This window comes from Dermochelys coriacea, chromosome 11 (assembly GCF_009764565.3).
Source record: "Dermochelys coriacea isolate rDerCor1 chromosome 11, rDerCor1.pri.v4, whole genome shotgun sequence".
NCBI classification, from domain to species: domain Eukaryota; kingdom Metazoa; phylum Chordata; order Testudines; family Dermochelyidae; genus Dermochelys; species Dermochelys coriacea.
The window spans coordinates 10,360,867-10,378,091 of record NC_050078.2 but is presented as its reverse complement, the minus strand read 5'-3'; the positions used below and the strand labels follow the sequence as shown (position 1 = coordinate 10,378,091).

The following is a 17,225-nucleotide window of genomic DNA, read 5'->3' as shown; positions in this document are numbered from 1 at the left end:
TAACATGGGCAGATTTCAGACTTCAGAGGTAATGAACCAGAGGGGAAAAGTTCAAGTTCCTGGTAGTTAAGATCTCAAGACAGAAAGATTTGGGGAGACTCGGAACCAGAAGCGCTCTTGTGGTCACCCTGCAAGGAGTAACTAGGCTGACAGAAGCCAGGATGAGACCTTTATGCTTGTAGGCTGGCAACTGGTGCCTGGGCTTTCAGCCATAGCAGCATAGCATTAAAGCACCCGAAGTTACAAGGCAGGAGGTAACAGAACCCTTTACTGGTCTGGTTGAGCCCTAAAACTTTACAGCCTAGAAGGTCCGAGAGTTAATAACCAATCCCAGAGACAAGGAACAGTGAGCTGGTCCTCCGGGGTGTCTAGAAGGGTTGAGACAAGATCATGGGGACAGGGTACAGTACTTCCAGGGTGCATAGAGGGCATTTCTCACTGGTGTATTATTCATATATGTGCCACACGACCATGTCTTGCTGGTAATACAAAACAGATAGCTTCTTTTCTTTAAACTCCTCAAATTTCTGGCTAATGGACAACAGTAAATCCTCCAATTTTTCCAAACAGAGAAGACCTCTCAACAGTCTGACTCAAGCTATGCACAAACTGGGGAACTGGATGAACACACACAGCAAGGTGAAGGTGATTTCAATATAGAGACTGTGGAAACTGATGAATGAAAGGAGGCAGATAAAATCATATGATTCCAGTTTCATGACTTTCAAAGAGTCTAACACCACCAAGCTCAGAGGAAGACTTGCAAGTGCAGCACTAATCTCTTCTGCTTCTATTTACTGATTCATTGTTTTTTACCTGATTCATGGTTGTGGCCTAAACACTTTACAGATTCTGTTCATCCAAAAATTGTTCTATCTGGCGTACTGAATTTAAAAGAAATGCAGACACTAGTGAAGTCTGTGCCAAAAAGATGTTGATGGCCATAATTTTCCTGAATTTCTTCTCAAATGTAAAAAGAAAAGGCGTACTTGTGGCACCTTAGAGACTAACAAATTTATTTGAGCATAAGCTTTCGTGAGCTACAGCTCACTTCATCGGATGCATTCAGTGGAAAATACAGCAGGGAGATTTATATACACACACAGAGAACATGAAACAATGGGTTTTATCATACACACTGTAAGGAGAGTGATCACTTAAGATGAGCCATCACCAGCAGCGAGAGGGGAGGGGAGGAGGAGGAAAACTTTCATGGTGACAAGCAAGGTGGACCACTAACTCAGGAACCTATCCTTGCAACAAAGCCCGTTGCCAACTCTGTCCACATATCTATTTAGGGGACATCATCATAGGGCCTAATCACATCAGCCGCACTATCAGAGGCTCGTTCACCTGCGCATCTACCAATGTGATATATGCCATCATGTGCCAGCAATGCCCCTCTGCCATGTACATTGGCCAAACTGGACAGTCTCTACATAAAAGAATAAATGGACACAAATCAGACGTCAAGAATTATAACATTCAAAAACCAGTTGGGAGAACACGTCAATCTCTCCGGTCCCTCGATTACAAACCTGAGGGTGGCTATCCTTCAACAAAAAAGCTTCAAAAACCAGACTCCAACGAGAGACTGCTGAATTGGAATTAATTTGCAAACTGGATATAATTAACTTAGGCTTGAATAGAGACTGGGAATGGATGAGTCATTACACAAAGTAAAACTATTTCCCCATGAAGAAAAGGAGTACTTGTGGCACCTTAGAGACTAACAAATTTATTAGAGCATAAGCTTTCGTGAGCTACAGCTCACTTCATCGGATGCATTTGGTGGAAAAAACAGAGGAGAGATTTATATACACACACACAGAGAACATGAAACAATGGGTTTATCATACACACTGGAAGGAGAGTGATCACTTAAGATAAGCCATCACCAGCAGCAGGGGGGGGGAAAGGAGGAAAACCTTTCATGGTGACAAGCAGATAGGCTAATTCCAGCAGTTAACAAGAATATCAGAGGAACAGTGGGGGGTGGGGTGGGAGGGAGAAATACCATGGGGAAATAGTTTTACTTTGTGTAATGACTCATCCATTCCCAGTCTCTATTCAAGCCTAAGTTAATTGTATCCAGTTTGCAAATTAATTCCAATTCAGCAGTCTCTCGTTGGAGTCTGTTTTTGAAGCTTTTTTGTTGAAGTATAGCCACTCTTAGGTCTGTGATCGAGTGACCAGAGAGATTGAAGTGTTCTCCAACTGGTTTTTGAATGTTATAATTCTTGACGTCTGATTTGTGTCCATTCATTCTTTTACGTAGAGACTGTCCAGTTTGCCCAATGTACATGGCAGAGGGGCATTGCTGGCACATGATGGCATATATCACATTGGTAGATGCGCAGGTGAACGAGCCTCTGAGTGTGGCTGATGTGATTAGGCCCTATGATGGTATCCCCTGAATAGATATGTGGACTGAGTTGGCAACGGGCTTTGTTGCAAGGATAGGTTCCTGGGTTAGTGGTTCTGTTGTGTGGTGTGTGGTTGCTGGTGAGTATTTGCTTCAGATTGGGGGGCTGTCTGTAAGCAAGGACTGGTCTGTCTCCCAAGATCTGAGAGAGCGATGGCTCGTCCTTCAGGATAGGTTGTAGATCCTTGATGATGCGTTGGAGAGGTTTTAGTTGGGGGCTGAAGGTGATGGCTAGTGGCGTTCTGTTGTTTTCTTTGTTGGGCCTGTCCTGTAGTAGGTGACTTCTGGGTACTCTTCTGGCTCTGTCAATCTGTTTCTTCACTTCAGCAGGTGGGTATTGTAGTTGTAGGAATGCATGATAGAGATCTTGTAGGTGTTTGTCTCTGTCTGAGGGGTTGGAGCAAATGCGGTTATATCGTAGCGCTTGGCTGTAGACAATGGATCGAGTGGTATGATCTGGATGAAAGCTAGAGGCATGTAGGTAGGAATAGCGGTCAGTAGGTTTCCGATATAGGGTGGTGTTTATGTGACCATCGCTTATTAGCACCGTAGTGTCCAGGAAGTGGATCTCTTGTGTGGACTGGTCCAGGCTGAGGTTGATGGTGGGATGGAAATGGTTGAAATCATGGTGGAATTCCTCAAGAGCTTCTTTTCCATGGGTCCAGATGATGAAGATGTCATCAATGTAGCGCAAGTAGAGTAGGGGCATTAGGGGACGAGAGCTGAGGAAGCGTTGTTCTAAGTCAGCCATAAAAATGTTGGCATACTGTGGGGCCATGCGGGTACCCATCGCAGTGCCGCTGATTTGAAGGTATACATTGTCACCAAATGTGAAATAGTTATGGGTCAGGACAAAGTCACAAAGTTCTGCCACCAGGTTAGCCGTGACAGTATCGGGGATACTGTTCCTGAGGGCTTGTAGTCCATCTTTGTGTGAAATGTTGGTGTAGAGGGCTTCTACATCCATAGTGGCTAGGATGGTGTTTTTAGGAAGATCACCAATGGACTGTAGTTTCCTCAGGAAATCGGTGGTGTCTCGAAGATAGCTGGGAGTGCTGGTAACGAAGAGAAACTCCCTGAAAAAGCACAAGAACAAATCCGCACAGACACACCCCTGGAGCCCCGACCTGGGGTATTCTATCTGCTACCCAAGATCCATAAACCTGGAAATCCTGGACGCCCCATCATCTCAGGCATTGGCACCCTGACAGCAGGATTGTCTGGCTATGTAGACTCCCTCCTCAGGCCCTTCGTTACCAGCACTCCCAGCTATCTTCGAGACACCACCGATTTCCTGAGGAAACTACAGTCCATTGGTGATCTTCCTAAAAACACCATCCTAGCCACTATGGATGTAGAAGCCCTCTACACCAACATTCCACACAAAGATGGACTACAAGCCGTCAGGAACAGTATCCCCGATACTGTCACGGCTAACCTGGCGGCAGAACTTTGTGACTTTGTCCTGACCCATAACTATTTCACATTTGGTGACAATGTATACCTTCAAATCAGCGGCACTGCGATGGGTACCCGCATGGCCCCACAGTATGCCAACATTTTTATGGCTGACTTAGAACAACGCTTCCTCAGCTCTCGTCCCCTAATGCCCCTACTCTACTTGCGCTACATTGATGACATCTTCATCATCTGGACCCATGGAAAAGAAGCTCTTGAGGAATTCCACCATGATTTCAACCATTTCCATCCCACCATCAACCTCAGCCTGGACCAGTCCACACAAGAGATCCACTTCCTGGACACTACGGTGCTAATAAGGGATGGTCACATAAACACCACCCTATATTGGAAACCTACTGACCGCTATTCCTACCTACATGCCTCTAGCTTTCATCCAGATCATACCACTCGATCCATTGTCTACAGCCAAGCGCTACGATATAACCGCATTTGCTCCAACCCCTCAGACAGAGACAAACACCTACAAGATCTCTATCATGCATTCCTACAACTACAATACCCACCTGCTGAAGTGAAGAAACAGATTGACAGAGCCAGAAGAGTACCCAGAAGTCACCTACTACAGGACAGGCCCAACAAAGAAAACAACAGAACGCCACTAGCCATCACCTTCAGCCCCCAACTAAAACCTCTCCAACGCATCATCAAGGATCTACAACCTATCCTGAAGGACGAGCCATCGCTCTCTCAGATCTTGGGAGACAGACCAGTCCTTGCTTACAGACAGCCCCCCAATCTGAAGCAAATACTCACCAGCAACCACACACCACACAACAGAACCACTAACCCAGGAACCTATCCTTGCAACAAAACCCGTTGCCAACTCTGTCCACATATCTATTCAGGGGATACCATCATAGGGCCTAATCACATCAGCCACACTATCAGAGGCTCGTTCACCTGCGCATCTACCAATGTGATATATGCCATCATGTGCCAGCAATGCCCCTCTGCCATGTACATTGGCCAAACTGGACAGTCTCTACGTAAAAGAATGAATGGACACAAATCAGACGTCAAGAATTATAACATTCAAAAACCAGTTGGAGAACACTTCAATCTCTCTGGTCACTCGATCACAGACCTAAGAGTGGCTATACTTCAACAAAAAAGCTTCAAAAACAGACTCCAACGAGAGACTGCTGAATTGGAATTAATTTGCAAACTGGATACAATTAATTTAGGCTTGAATAGAGACTGGGAATGGATGAGTCATTACACAAAGTAAAACTATTTCCCCATAGTATTTCTCCCTCCCACCCCACCCCCCCACTGTTCCTCTGATATTCTTGTTAACTGCTGGAATTAGCCTATCTGCTTGTCACCATGAAAGGTTTTCCTCCTTCCCACCCCTGCTGTTGGTGATGGCTTATCTTAAGTGATCACTCTCCTTACAGTGTGTATGATAAACCCATTGTTTCATGTTCTCTGTGTGTGTGTATATAAATCTCTCCTCTGTTTTTTCCACCAAATGCATCCGATGAAGTGAGCTGTAGCTCACGAAAGCTTATGCTCCAATAAATTTGTTAGTCTCTAAGGTGCCACAAGTACTCCTTTTCTTTTTGCGAATACAGACTGACACGGCTGCTACTCTGAAATTAGTGTGCAAAAAGTCTACTATAAATACAGGTAAGAAAATAATCCTCAAAATGGTTATAATCTAAATTCACAACTTCAGGAATTATCTTAAAGGTTGGGTAAAAAGATACCGCAAACTTAACAGCTAGTCCATTTTAAAAAATGAATTTAAAGTTTTTCAAGGCACTGCGCCTGCCCCAGATTCTCCAATTTGTAATAATATTTTCCTATTTGATTCCTAACATCCAACAGGAACTTTTATTATGCAATCCTCACACTGATACTAGAATGGTCTCAAAGACTAACCCAATACTTCAATTGGACATGTTAGAAAAACTAAACCTTCTCTACATCGTTACCTATAGGTCTTGAGATTTGGGGTGGGAAATTCCCTAAATCCCCTTATTTTTAAAGGTATTGTTGAGACAGTTTTTAAACATCCTTTGCAGGGAATGACTTCTGCTGTGCATTTGCTTCAATTATATATTTAAAATATCATTCATTTCATCTTTAAGGTATTTTCTCATTCAAGCAATCTTGACAGACAACTCTGACCACAAATGGAAATGGGTAAGTTATAATGAGATCTAAGGATGAAAAGCACTAAATAATAGGGGTAGGTAGCAGTAGTAGTATATATTTATGTGAACAAAAAAATCTTAATATATGGTTTAGTGCCAAACCACAGCCATCCAAAAATGAAACCCAACCAAAGGAAAAACAACACACCAAAGTACATCAGAGTCCTCATGTGACCCCTAGAGAGAAAAGGGAATGGTGAGGGGGAGAAAGAAGAGCTGGGAAGAGGTGCTGGTGGGAATAGGGCTGAGCAGGGAACCTGACAAAGATGAATGGGGAGATTGGGATAAGGAGAACAGAGATTTTATGAAAACTCCTTGTAGTCCCAGCCCCCTAAGGCCCCACTGCCTTTCCAGTGTGCGTCCCACATGACGCCATGGGAGTCCCAGGGGTCAATGGCAGCCCCGTGCCTGACAGAAAGTCTTTCCTAGGGCCACTCATTTGCCATGGGAACCCCTTGCCGCCCACCCCACGACAGCTCCAACCCCTCTGCAGAATGCCCAGAGCCCCGGACCCCCCCACTCTTACCCCTCTTATCCATGAGCCACATGAAGGCGAAGCAGGGCAGGAAGCCGATTGGGCCCCACAAGACGAGCAAGGCGATGTCCCAGCTGGAGAAGCCGAAGGCCAGGCGGGCCGAGTTCTGGATGGGGCCCCAGCTGTTCCACACCAGGCCCTGCGCGAAGCCCAGCAGCGAGAAGACCAGCAGCACAAGCCAGCGCCGCCCGTAAACCCGGCCCGGTACCGGCGCCAGCCGGGGCGCCGCCGCAGGGATAAGGCCCCGCCAAAGCTGGGGCACGAGGGGACCCCCCGCCTCCCCCCGGGGCTGCGGCGGTAGCAGGGACTCCCGCTCCTCCGCGCTGCTCCAGCCTAGACCCATCTGCGGGGGTCGGCGAGGGAGCTGCCTCCGGGCGGCCAGGACGGGCTCGGGGCCAGCAGCTCTCCGGGCGGTTGAGGGGCCCGTGTCCTGTTAGGGCATCGGGGAGGGGTCTGGGGAAACGACGCCGAACTCACACTCACAGCGGCTCCGCCGGGCCCTGCCCAGCCGCATGCGCGAGCCGGGCGGCCCTGCCCACCAGCCACCGCCTTCCCTCCCTCCCTCCTTCCAGACCGAGCCGCCCCGCAACGGTCACTCCCCGGGGGGGTCCCCTCAGTCAGAACCCCCCCGCAACGGTCACTCCCCGGGGTGGGGGTCCCCTCAGTCAGAACCCCCCCCGCAACGGTCACTCCCCGGGGGGTCCCCTCAGTCAGAACCCCCCCCCGCAACGGTCACTCCCCGGGGTGGGGGTCCCCTCAGTCAGAAACCCCCCCCGCAATGGTCACTCCCTGGGGGGGTCCCCTCAGTCAGAACCCCCCCGCAACGGTCACTCCCCGGGGGGTCCCCTCAGTCAGAACCCCCCCCCGCAACGGTCACACCCCGGGGTGGGGGTCCCCTCAGTCAGAACCCCCCCCCCCGCAACGGTCACTCCCCGGGGTGGGGGTCCCCTCAGTCAGAACCCCCCCGCAACGGTCACTCCCCGGGGTGGGGGTCCCCTCAGTCAGAACCCCCCCCCCCGCAACGGTCACTCCCCGGGGTGGGGGTCCCCTCAGTCAGAACCCCCCCCCCGCAACGGTCACACCCCGGGGTGGGGGTCCCCTCAGTCAGAACCCCCCCCGCAACGGTCACTCCCCGGGGTGGGGGTCCCCTCAGTCAGAACCCCCCCCCGCAACGGTCACTCCCCGGGGTGGGGGTCCCCTCAGTCAGAACCCCCCCCCCGCAACGGTCACTCCCTGGGGGGTCCCCTCAGTCAGAACCCCCCGCAACGGTCACTCCCCGGGGTGGGGGTCCCCTCAGTCAGAACCCCCCCCCGCAATGGTCACTCCCTGGGGGGTCCCCTCAGTCAGAACCCCCCGCAACGGTCACTCCCCGGGGTGGGGGTCCCCTCAGTCAGAACCCCCCCCCCCCCGCAACGGTCACTCCCCGGGGTGGGGGTCCCCTCAGTCAGAACCCCCCCCCGCAACGGTCACTCCCCGGGGGGTCCCCTCAGTCAGAACCCCCCCCCCCGCAACGGTCACTCGCCGGGGTGGGGGTCCCCTCAGTCAGAACCCCCCCCCGGTCACTCCCTGGGCTCCAAGGCCCTGGGCCGGGGCTTTCCACCGTGTACTGAGCTGCCCCATCCCGACCAACAGCTGGCGTAAGCCCCCAGGGTGGGTCAGCGCGTGACCCCGGCGCCCGCCTCCTCCGCCCACAAGCAAACCCACGTGAGGGTTCCGCTACTCTCACGTGATGGAAGGGGGCGGGGCTGCCGGTGACGGACAAAGCCTGAGCTTTGCCCCCCCCCTCCCCCGCCCGGGCGGCTCTGCGGCGGCGGCTCTGCCCGATCACCCGGCGGGAGCATGGCCGAGGCCGCAGCCCTGGATCCGCCGCTGCCCGGTAGGTGGCCCCGGCTGGTGACGCGTGCGCTGCGGTGGGTGTAGAGCCGGGCAAGGGTGCGGCTTTCTCGCTGGCTGCCTCGGTCTGTCGTGGCCTTAGATCGCAGCCCGTTGTCCGGCCTCTGACCTGGCCCCCGGGGCACGGGCCAGCGTGCAGCGCCTGGCTGGGTCTTCAACATCCTCTTTGCAGACCGGGCGCTGGCGCCTTAGTTGCTCCCTCCCCGGCTGCCTGAACACGTGTCCACACACATGCACGGCTTGCTCCCAGCACCTCGCACTCTGTCCTCCCTTCACCTCAAGGCATGAGTTCAGTTCCGGTGAGTACCTCCGTGCTTGCCGGTCTGCGAGACGTGCATTCCTCTGCACTTGCAAACTCAGCCCCGCTTCAGCTCCGCGGGGGGCGGGAGCCAACAGTGGAAGCTGAAGTGTAGATAGGTTTTACCACCTGCATCCACCGTTCCTCGCACTGCTGGAGCTGCACCTCTGAGGAATTACATTTACAAAGGTTACTGGTGCAGACAAGGCTGTTAATATGTCACGTGCAAGGTCTTTTACACCCGTGCGAGTCATTGCTACTTATTTTTTTGTTCCCCTTTCTAAAATCAAACAACAAAAGTAGGAAATTAACAGCCCAATGACATTAAACGCTTTAAGGCTGTAAAATGTCAGGAAACAGAAGTTAAAGTTTTCATAGTAACATTAACTTGCCCACATAAGTATCCACTTCATATTTCCAAGTTAAGATTTAAATTAATTGTATATTTTTTAAATAAATTCTGTTTTTCTGAATTTTTCTGTTCACTGTTTTCCAGCAGTACAAATTATAGATTCACTCTTATTCTATCTCTACACTCACCCCTTCTAGCCTTCTGTAAATTCCTTTGACTAATCTTATGCTGGCCCTTGGGATGTTGTGCATCATGTATCTTCCTTTTGCTCCTTTAGATCCCCACTCAAAGTCCACATTTCCACCAACAATGACCCACACTCCCATGCCTAAAATACATTTAATCTTTAAAGGAACCTCCTCAGTGTGTATGGGTATTTTACTAGTACAAGCAACCTCATTATATGTACTTTGCATAAATCTTCCTGATCTGATATCATCTCTCCCTGACTTAAAGGAGACTCCTTGTGATCCACCTATACAGATCCAATTGCAGGATCCAGGATTAAATTTGCTTTTGAGATGCTATAAAAGATGTTGAGGTATTGTGACAGGTCATCCACTTGTTACTTTTTTTCTTTAAGGCAAAAGTAAACAAAGAGGTGGGAAAGGGGTCTGGTTTCTGCTGAAAGAAAAGGAGTACCCGTGGCACCTTAGAGACTAACAAATTTATTTGAGCATAAGCTTTCGTGAGCTACAGCTCACTTTGCATCCGATGAAGTGAGCTGTAGCTCACGAAAGCTTATGCTCAAATAAATTTGTTAGTCTCTAAGGTGCCACGGGTACTCCTTTTCTTTTTGCGAATACAGACTAACACGGCTGCTACTCTGAAACCTGGTTTCTGCTGGTGACTGCTTGATATGATTTGGATGGGCACAGTTCCACCAAATGTAGACTTCTCTTATAGGTTGCTAGTATTGTTTTATAATAACGTGGATAAAAATCAATGGTGGTCTAAATAAAAAAAATGAAATCCCCATTGAATGTGATGATTTGGATTTACTATTTTTAAAAAACCTTAGATGAATTTAGAGTCATCTGTCACATGAGCTAAGGTCATTATAAACTATTATCATTTGAATAAATTGAAGAATATATTCCGTTCATTATGTCATAGATATCAATAGGTTATAGACTCTGTTTACCACATGCAATTGTCATCATAAAATTAATGGCTTATGCTGCACAGTATTTCAGTTTTTCTGAAAAATTATTTATTTCAGATTGGCTTCAGTTCTGTCACAATGATTGGAAATTTAATTGATAAATGGCAGTATGTTGAATTGGGGTAAGCTGTGTAGTAGGGTGCACCAGAATGACTCACTAATGCATCCAAGCAGCACATCAATGAAATTCAAATTATACTTAACCCATATTCTGCAATAGGATTTGTGCAGGTGGATCCTTACGGAGTCCCATGAAAGACAATGGGCACTGGCATAATGGTATGCCCATGCAGATCTGATTTCAGGATTGGGGCCTAAACTAGGAATTGCAAGCACCAGGGTGGATTGAAGAAATTTATACCAACCTAAATAATTAGAAATATGGGCAAAAAATAAGAAAATGAGATTCTGTCTAGACAAATTCAGCCTAACTCACCTGGGAAAAAATAATTCACACACAATTATTTAATAGGAGACATGTGGATAATAGCAGAGAGTAAATAGGTATGAACCTTAATGTGAAATGGCAGCAAAACTAGATCATAGTCCAAATTCAGGCTTGGCTCAATTAAGTAGTGCCCAGAGGTATCAACCAAAATCAGTGCCTTATAGTGTGAGGTGCTTTACAAACACTAACACTAAAGGTTTTCCTCCTTTCCCCCCCCCCTGCTGTTGGTGATGGCTTATCTTAAGTGATCACTCTCCTTACAGTGTGTATGATAAACCCATTGTTTCATGTTCTCTGTGTGTGTGTATATAAATCTCTCCTCTGTTTTTTCCACCAAATGCATCCGATGAAGTGAGCTGTAGCTCACGAAAGCTTATGCTCCAATAAATTTGTTAGTCTCTAAGGTGCCACAAGTACTCCTTTTCTTTTTGCTAACACCTCACTATATTACAGCCCTGCCCCAGTGATCTTGCAATCTAGTATAACTACACTGCTACTGTAATTTCACTGACTCATTGAAGTGGTACCAATGATAATGTGCTGTCAAATGCAAAAGGTAAACAAAGTGGGGGGGAAATCTTTTTTTTTTTTCCCCCCTCTCTAACCTTTTTCAGTTATAGTAATCCTAGGTGTTCCTTGTTACACTGATGAGTAGAAAATATAATTCATTCAGAAGTGTGAATTTTCAGTGCTCTTTAATGTTTAGCACAGTGATACTCAGACCTCAGTCATTCAGGAGCCAAATTAGCAATCAGCATTACCCAAAGAGAGACAGTATTGTGAATTCGTTGTTTTGTTTAATATTTTTATATTTATAATATTCTCACAGGAAAATGACTGGCCAGGTATTCTACAATTGGTTAATAACATAGTAAAAGTATCCTGATTGGTTAATAATTAAAACACTGTGTTTTAATATCATGTGCTGCACAGAGTTGCAGGAGACCTATTAAAGAGCCACTTTCAGCTCCCAAGCCTCAGTCTGAGTATCACTGGTCTAATAAGTAAATACAATACTCCTCTGCTTTTACCGTAGTGTAAAAATGAAGATTCTGAATATATGTGAAATAATTAAAACAATAAATGTTCAGTAATTAATTCAAGCCTTATCATCTGACTGTTTGGGAATATATTTTGACTGTCATACTGACCACTAAGAACTGATGTATTTTAAGCAAGAAACAGCAACCATAACAAAAAATGAGCAGCAGATATTAAAATAGATAATGTAAAGCTATCTTTCTTTACTATTGATTTCATATGATTAAAATGATTTATTTTAATTCTTATTTTAAATCATTCCACCATATTTCATAGCACTATAACCAATATGCAGATATTCCAGTGGTGGCATGATCTTTTCTAGCTATTTAATTAACACAGTCTAGCATTCCACATGAATTATTCTTGTTTGCAGGATTTCATACCATTTAAATTTGTTTATGTGAAGGAGCATTGCATTGTTGATAAACTGTTGGAAATCAAATTATCTGGCAGCTAACTGATTGCATTATTTCACTCATGGATATAATACTTCTCTAAATATGCTAATGTCACTCTTTTCTCCATATGATGGCATTTTTCCCATTCTTGTAACTGACACTTGTATATTTGGGTGTGGAAATCTTTGCTTGGTTTAACCTCATTATAATGTAACCTAGAGACTTGAATATCATCAGATCAGCTAAATGTGTATTCAGACAAATATGAAGATTTTTTGACTCCTAAGATTTACACAAGTAGAGTTTTATGGCGGGGGGGGGGGAATTAGTTTTTGGGTTTTTTTTAATGTAGTAGCAAAGAATTTGGTCATGAAAGGTTAGACTTTTGTTATGAAGGGTTAGACTTTTATTGAGAGAGACAAAGTAGGTGAGGTAATATCTTTTATTGGACCAACTTCTCTTAGTGAAAGAGACAAGCTTTTGAGCTATACAGAGCTCTTCTTCAAGTATAGGAAAGTTACTCAAGCCAGGTCTGCACTACCACTTACTTCAGTATAGCTTATGTCGCTCAGGGGTGTGAATAAGATACCCTCAATGACGTAAGGTGCTCCGACCTAAGTGCTGGAGTGAACAGCGCTATGTCAGTGGGAGAGTCTCTCTTGGGAGTGGATTTATTATGCCAATGGGAGAGCTCTCTCTCATCGGCATAGAGAGTCTTCACCAGACATGCTATGGCTGTGCAGATGTAGCGCTTCTAGTGTAGACTAGCCCCGAGTGTCCCAGCTAAATACAAGGTGGAACAGATTGTTTAATGTAAGTAGTTCACACACATTTTAAGGGACCATTCAAGATGAAGTGGCCTGTTAACATCCCTGAAGTCATAGGACAAAAAAGGGGAGTTGGTGGCTTACAGATTGTTCTAATAGCCATAAATCCAGTGTCTTTATTAAGACCATGATTTTTCGTGTCTAGCAAAGTTATGAATTTGAGCTCCCAGGTTTGTCTTTTGAAGGTGTAAAAGACTATGCTACAGTATACTAAACAATCTGTTCCACCTAGTAGTTAGCTGTGACACTCTGAGTACCTTTTCCAGACCTGCAGAAGAGCTCTGTAGCTTGAAAGCTTGTCTCTTTCATCAACAGAAGTTGGTCCAATAAAATATATTACTTCACCTACCTTGTCTCTCTATTATCCGGGGAATGACACAGCTTCAACAACACTGCAAACATGAAGTAGGGAGATCAGACATGCTCTTTTGAAACTGTTCCAGTCTTTCATGTAAAGGCAATTCACAATGCCTGCTACTATATATGTCTTAAAATTCACTGTACACAAATTTGAAAATGTGCATTGCTATGCATATAATCCTGTTTATATCATAATATCTTTGATTGGTTTTGTTTGTGGTTTTTATGGGAGTCTTGTTTGTTTTGGAGAGGGTACTAGGGATTTTCTAAAATATTCGAGCTTTCTGTGCATTTGCAGGTTTCTGATAGTCAGTGTGAAGTTCATTATAAATAAAAAAATAATTTACATTGGTGTTTTTGATTGAAGCCAGCATTAGTTAGACAAGGACTAACAAGCACCTGAGACCCATATGCTATTCCCACATACCCAAAATCGGTTAAGATGCAGTTAAGCTTGAAGGCACATGCCACTGATCTGAGTGCGTATTATTTTTCAAGAATGTTATTTAACAACCAAACCCCAAACATTCAGACCCCAGAAACTGCACAGTTAGGGTTTGTCTACACAGTAAAGTTAGTGCACAGTAAGCTAGAGTGAGAAAGTAAAGCATGCTAGCGGCTCTGCACTAACTCCCCATGTGGACACCCTTACTGAGCACTGAGAGTGCCCCAGGGTGTTTTGCTTCATGTGGTTCTGAAGTGCATTAAGCTACAATGCACAAAGACACTCTTACTGTGCAGTAGGAGTGTCCACACAGGGTAGTGCACACTAGCTGCTGCAGACATTTCCACTGTGTAGACAAGCCTGTAAGGTTGCGCTTCTCAAAAAAGGCATCCAGATCGCTTTAGATTTTCCTCGCCTCCTAAAGATGATAGCTACCATCTTCGTTCTTTTGCATAGAACATCAAAAATATGCACCAGAGAACACTGGTTTTGTAACTTGTTTCATATGTTCATGTCTCTCCATACTAAGTGAACTCCTTTTGTCACCACGCTAATCCTTGCTGTTTCCATGTAATTGCTCTAATGTAATGATCTAGGCATTTGTGATTTATATATGAAGATATTCCATCTTGAATAATTGGCTGCCATATGGAATCAAAGGAGGTATGGTGCACCTTACAAAATCAAATAATTTTGAGGAGCTGAGTGCCTTCAGGGTGATCAGGCCCTTCATGAAAAATGGGGAATGACTGGCTTCAATGTGCTGTTTGTCTCACTGGTCATTTGAAAATTCAAATGCTTCTGTTTAGAAGCAAGAAGGTCATAAAATGACAATATTTCTAAGGCCCTGTGCTTTACTGCTTTGCTGAATTGGGGCATATATGATTTAAGATTGACATATTCTATTCTGCTATTCGATGTTTTGTGGTGACTGGTACAATTAAACTGTTATGCATAGATAAGGTAGTAGGAATTTCTGATTTTTCGTAGTATGTTGCTGTAAGAGCAAAGATAAGATCATTTGGATGCCTTGCTTTAGAAGTGCAACCTTAACTTTGCATTTCTTGTGTCTCTGAAATTAGGGGGGTATTTTTATTTTTTAACTCTAACATTGTTCAAAGATATGCACTCAAACAATTGAACTAGCCCGAGCTAGTGATGACAATTCCTGCAATCTTGAATTATTCAGTGACTGGTTTGGTGAACTTTACTGTCTGAAAGGAATCTCAAGACCTCAGAACTCATCAAAATAAGTTTTCTAAGCACATTAATAAGCCTATAAATGTTAAGCTTCGGAATATATTGAACAGCAGAGGAAACTCCCAAAAATCAAATCAACAGCAGTGTCGTACTTGCCTCTAAAAATTCAGTCCTCAGAGAAGCGCACACAACTTCATTGATTTCAATGGAAGTTCTGTGTGCATCTCAGTGGAAATTTTGGCCCAAATAGTCCTTAGTCTTTTTACTGAAGATGGTACACGACCACCAGAACATAGATAGAGACACTTCGGAGTAGGACATTATGTATAAACAGTGAAGAAAATCTCTGGGTTGAAGAGAGATATTTTGATACCATTAATAGTAGTTTGTCTATTATTAAGCTGTGAAATTTAATGAATTTTTATGTTCAAAAGCTGTGCATGTGTGTGTGTGTATGTATGTGTGTGTATATATATATATATATATATATATATATATATATATATATATATATATATATATATGAAATTCTGTATATTCTACCTCTCTAGACAGACAGTAACTTTTATGTTGAGTGTATATGTATTACGTAAAAAAACTAACATTAAGGCAACTTTAAGATTGAGACTTCATTCAGAAAGGTCAGGGGATTCACACCTTAATGGACAACATTAGGTCAAATTTAGCCCTGAACCAAGGTTTTGTAACAGCAAGGTTTTGCAAAACCCAAACTATGAAATTCCAAACAAAACACTGAAAAAATGGTTCATAAACAATTATTTCCCTTCTTTGCTGAAAACCTAAACATCAGCATTATGCTAGTGCATAAAAGTGAAATTGACTAGGAACTGACTCAAAGTTAAACTCACCAGACTATTTTCATCACCCAAGCCAAAGGAAAATGGAAACAAACGTAATACATAATGAAAAGCGCTGTTATTAAATATTTACATTATAGTAATGCCCAAGGCCCCAATCAGGATCAGGGACCCTCTTGTGCTGCATGCTGTATAAACCCCTGTGAATGAGTACACAATGGATTCTTCATATTTCTTTCAGTTTAATAATCTAAGGTATTATTAGCACGAATATTTGTTTTGTTGTAAAGTATATATTTTAACCTTACAGCCCTTTAAGAAACTATACTGCATCAATAACTAACTATGATCACAGTTAAGATTTTGTCATGCTTATTTTTAGTAAAAGTCATGGATAGGTCATGGGCAATAAACAAAAATTAACAGAAGTCTGTGACCTGCCCAAAGGGGAGGGGTGTCACTGACAGTCCAAGCCCCATTGCACGCGCGAGGGAGCAGCTGACAGCTCGACTCTTGCCATTGTCCTGGGAGCTGAAGCCAAAGAAGTCATAGAGGCCCATTAAAGTCCCAGAATCCATGATCTGTGACAAAACTATATTCTTAACCATGATGCACATCCTATATATATATTTATACTAGGTAGTGCATATGTGAACCACTGCCCCCTACTGGTTAGAAGAACTGCTCAATTGTATTTTAGGCCTATGGTTCTCACTCTTTTGGGGCTTAAGACCCATTCGTAAACCTTAATGACCTGTTGTGACCCAGTAAATAGCTTTAATGCAAAAAATACCTAGCTTGCTAAAAAGAAAAGGAGGACTTGTGGCACTTAAAGACTAACAAATTTATTTGAGCATAAACTTTCATGAGCTACAGCTCACTTCATCAAATGCATCCGATGAAGTGAGCTGTAGCTCACAAAAGCTTATGCTCTAATAAATTTGTTAGTCTCTAAGGTGCCACAAGTCCTCCTTTTCTTTTTGCAGATGCAGACTAACATGGCTGCTAATCTGAAATCTAGCTTGCTAAATATTTCTTACCCACCGTATATAGATGTTAATGTAATAAGTATTGAATAACAACAAAATAAGTACACCATTGTGATGGAATACACTCCTGTATTCACACCCTACACACTATTGTAATAATCTTTGTACAAAGTATGCCTTGTAAGGTATCCTTTGAAAATTCATAATTTGCTGGTCAGTATTGTCCTGGTAAAATATGTATGGCAACATTGTATGTGAAATTATAAGATTTCCCTGTATGGTGTTATTAACACATTTTCCAAACCCCACAGCCCTGCCCAAACACAAGTTGGCAAACAGATCTGTCCTAAACAAAGCAATGTGTGCTCTGCTTAATTTTAATTTAAG

General features: G+C 44.4%; 2 protein-coding genes across 5 annotated transcripts in view; one reads left to right on the top strand and one right to left on the bottom strand.

Moving 5' to 3' along the window:
- The window catches only part of SLC49A4 (solute carrier family 49 member 4), a 141,185-nt gene extending 134,013 nt beyond the window's left edge, over positions 1-7,172 (bottom strand). The window contains exon 1 of the mRNA XM_038421665.2: positions 6,593-7,172. Within this exon, the coding sequence (XP_038277593.1) occupies positions 6,593-6,944 (352 nt within the window). The 5' untranslated portion in view covers positions 6,945-7,172. The remainder of the gene's footprint in view (positions 1-6,592) is intronic.
- A 1,155-nt stretch (positions 7,173-8,327) lies between these two features.
- HSPBAP1 (HSPB1 associated protein 1) overlaps positions 8,328-17,225 on the top strand; it is a 62,123-nt gene continuing 53,225 nt past the window's right edge. For 2 of the 4 annotated variants that reach the window (XM_043504938.1, XM_038422358.2), the window contains exon 1: positions 8,328-8,477. In XM_043504938.1, coding sequence (XP_043360873.1) covers positions 8,441-8,477 — 37 coding nt within the window. In that variant the 5' untranslated portion in view covers positions 8,328-8,440. The other 2 variants (XM_043504939.1, XM_038422361.2) reach the window with 2 other exon arrangements.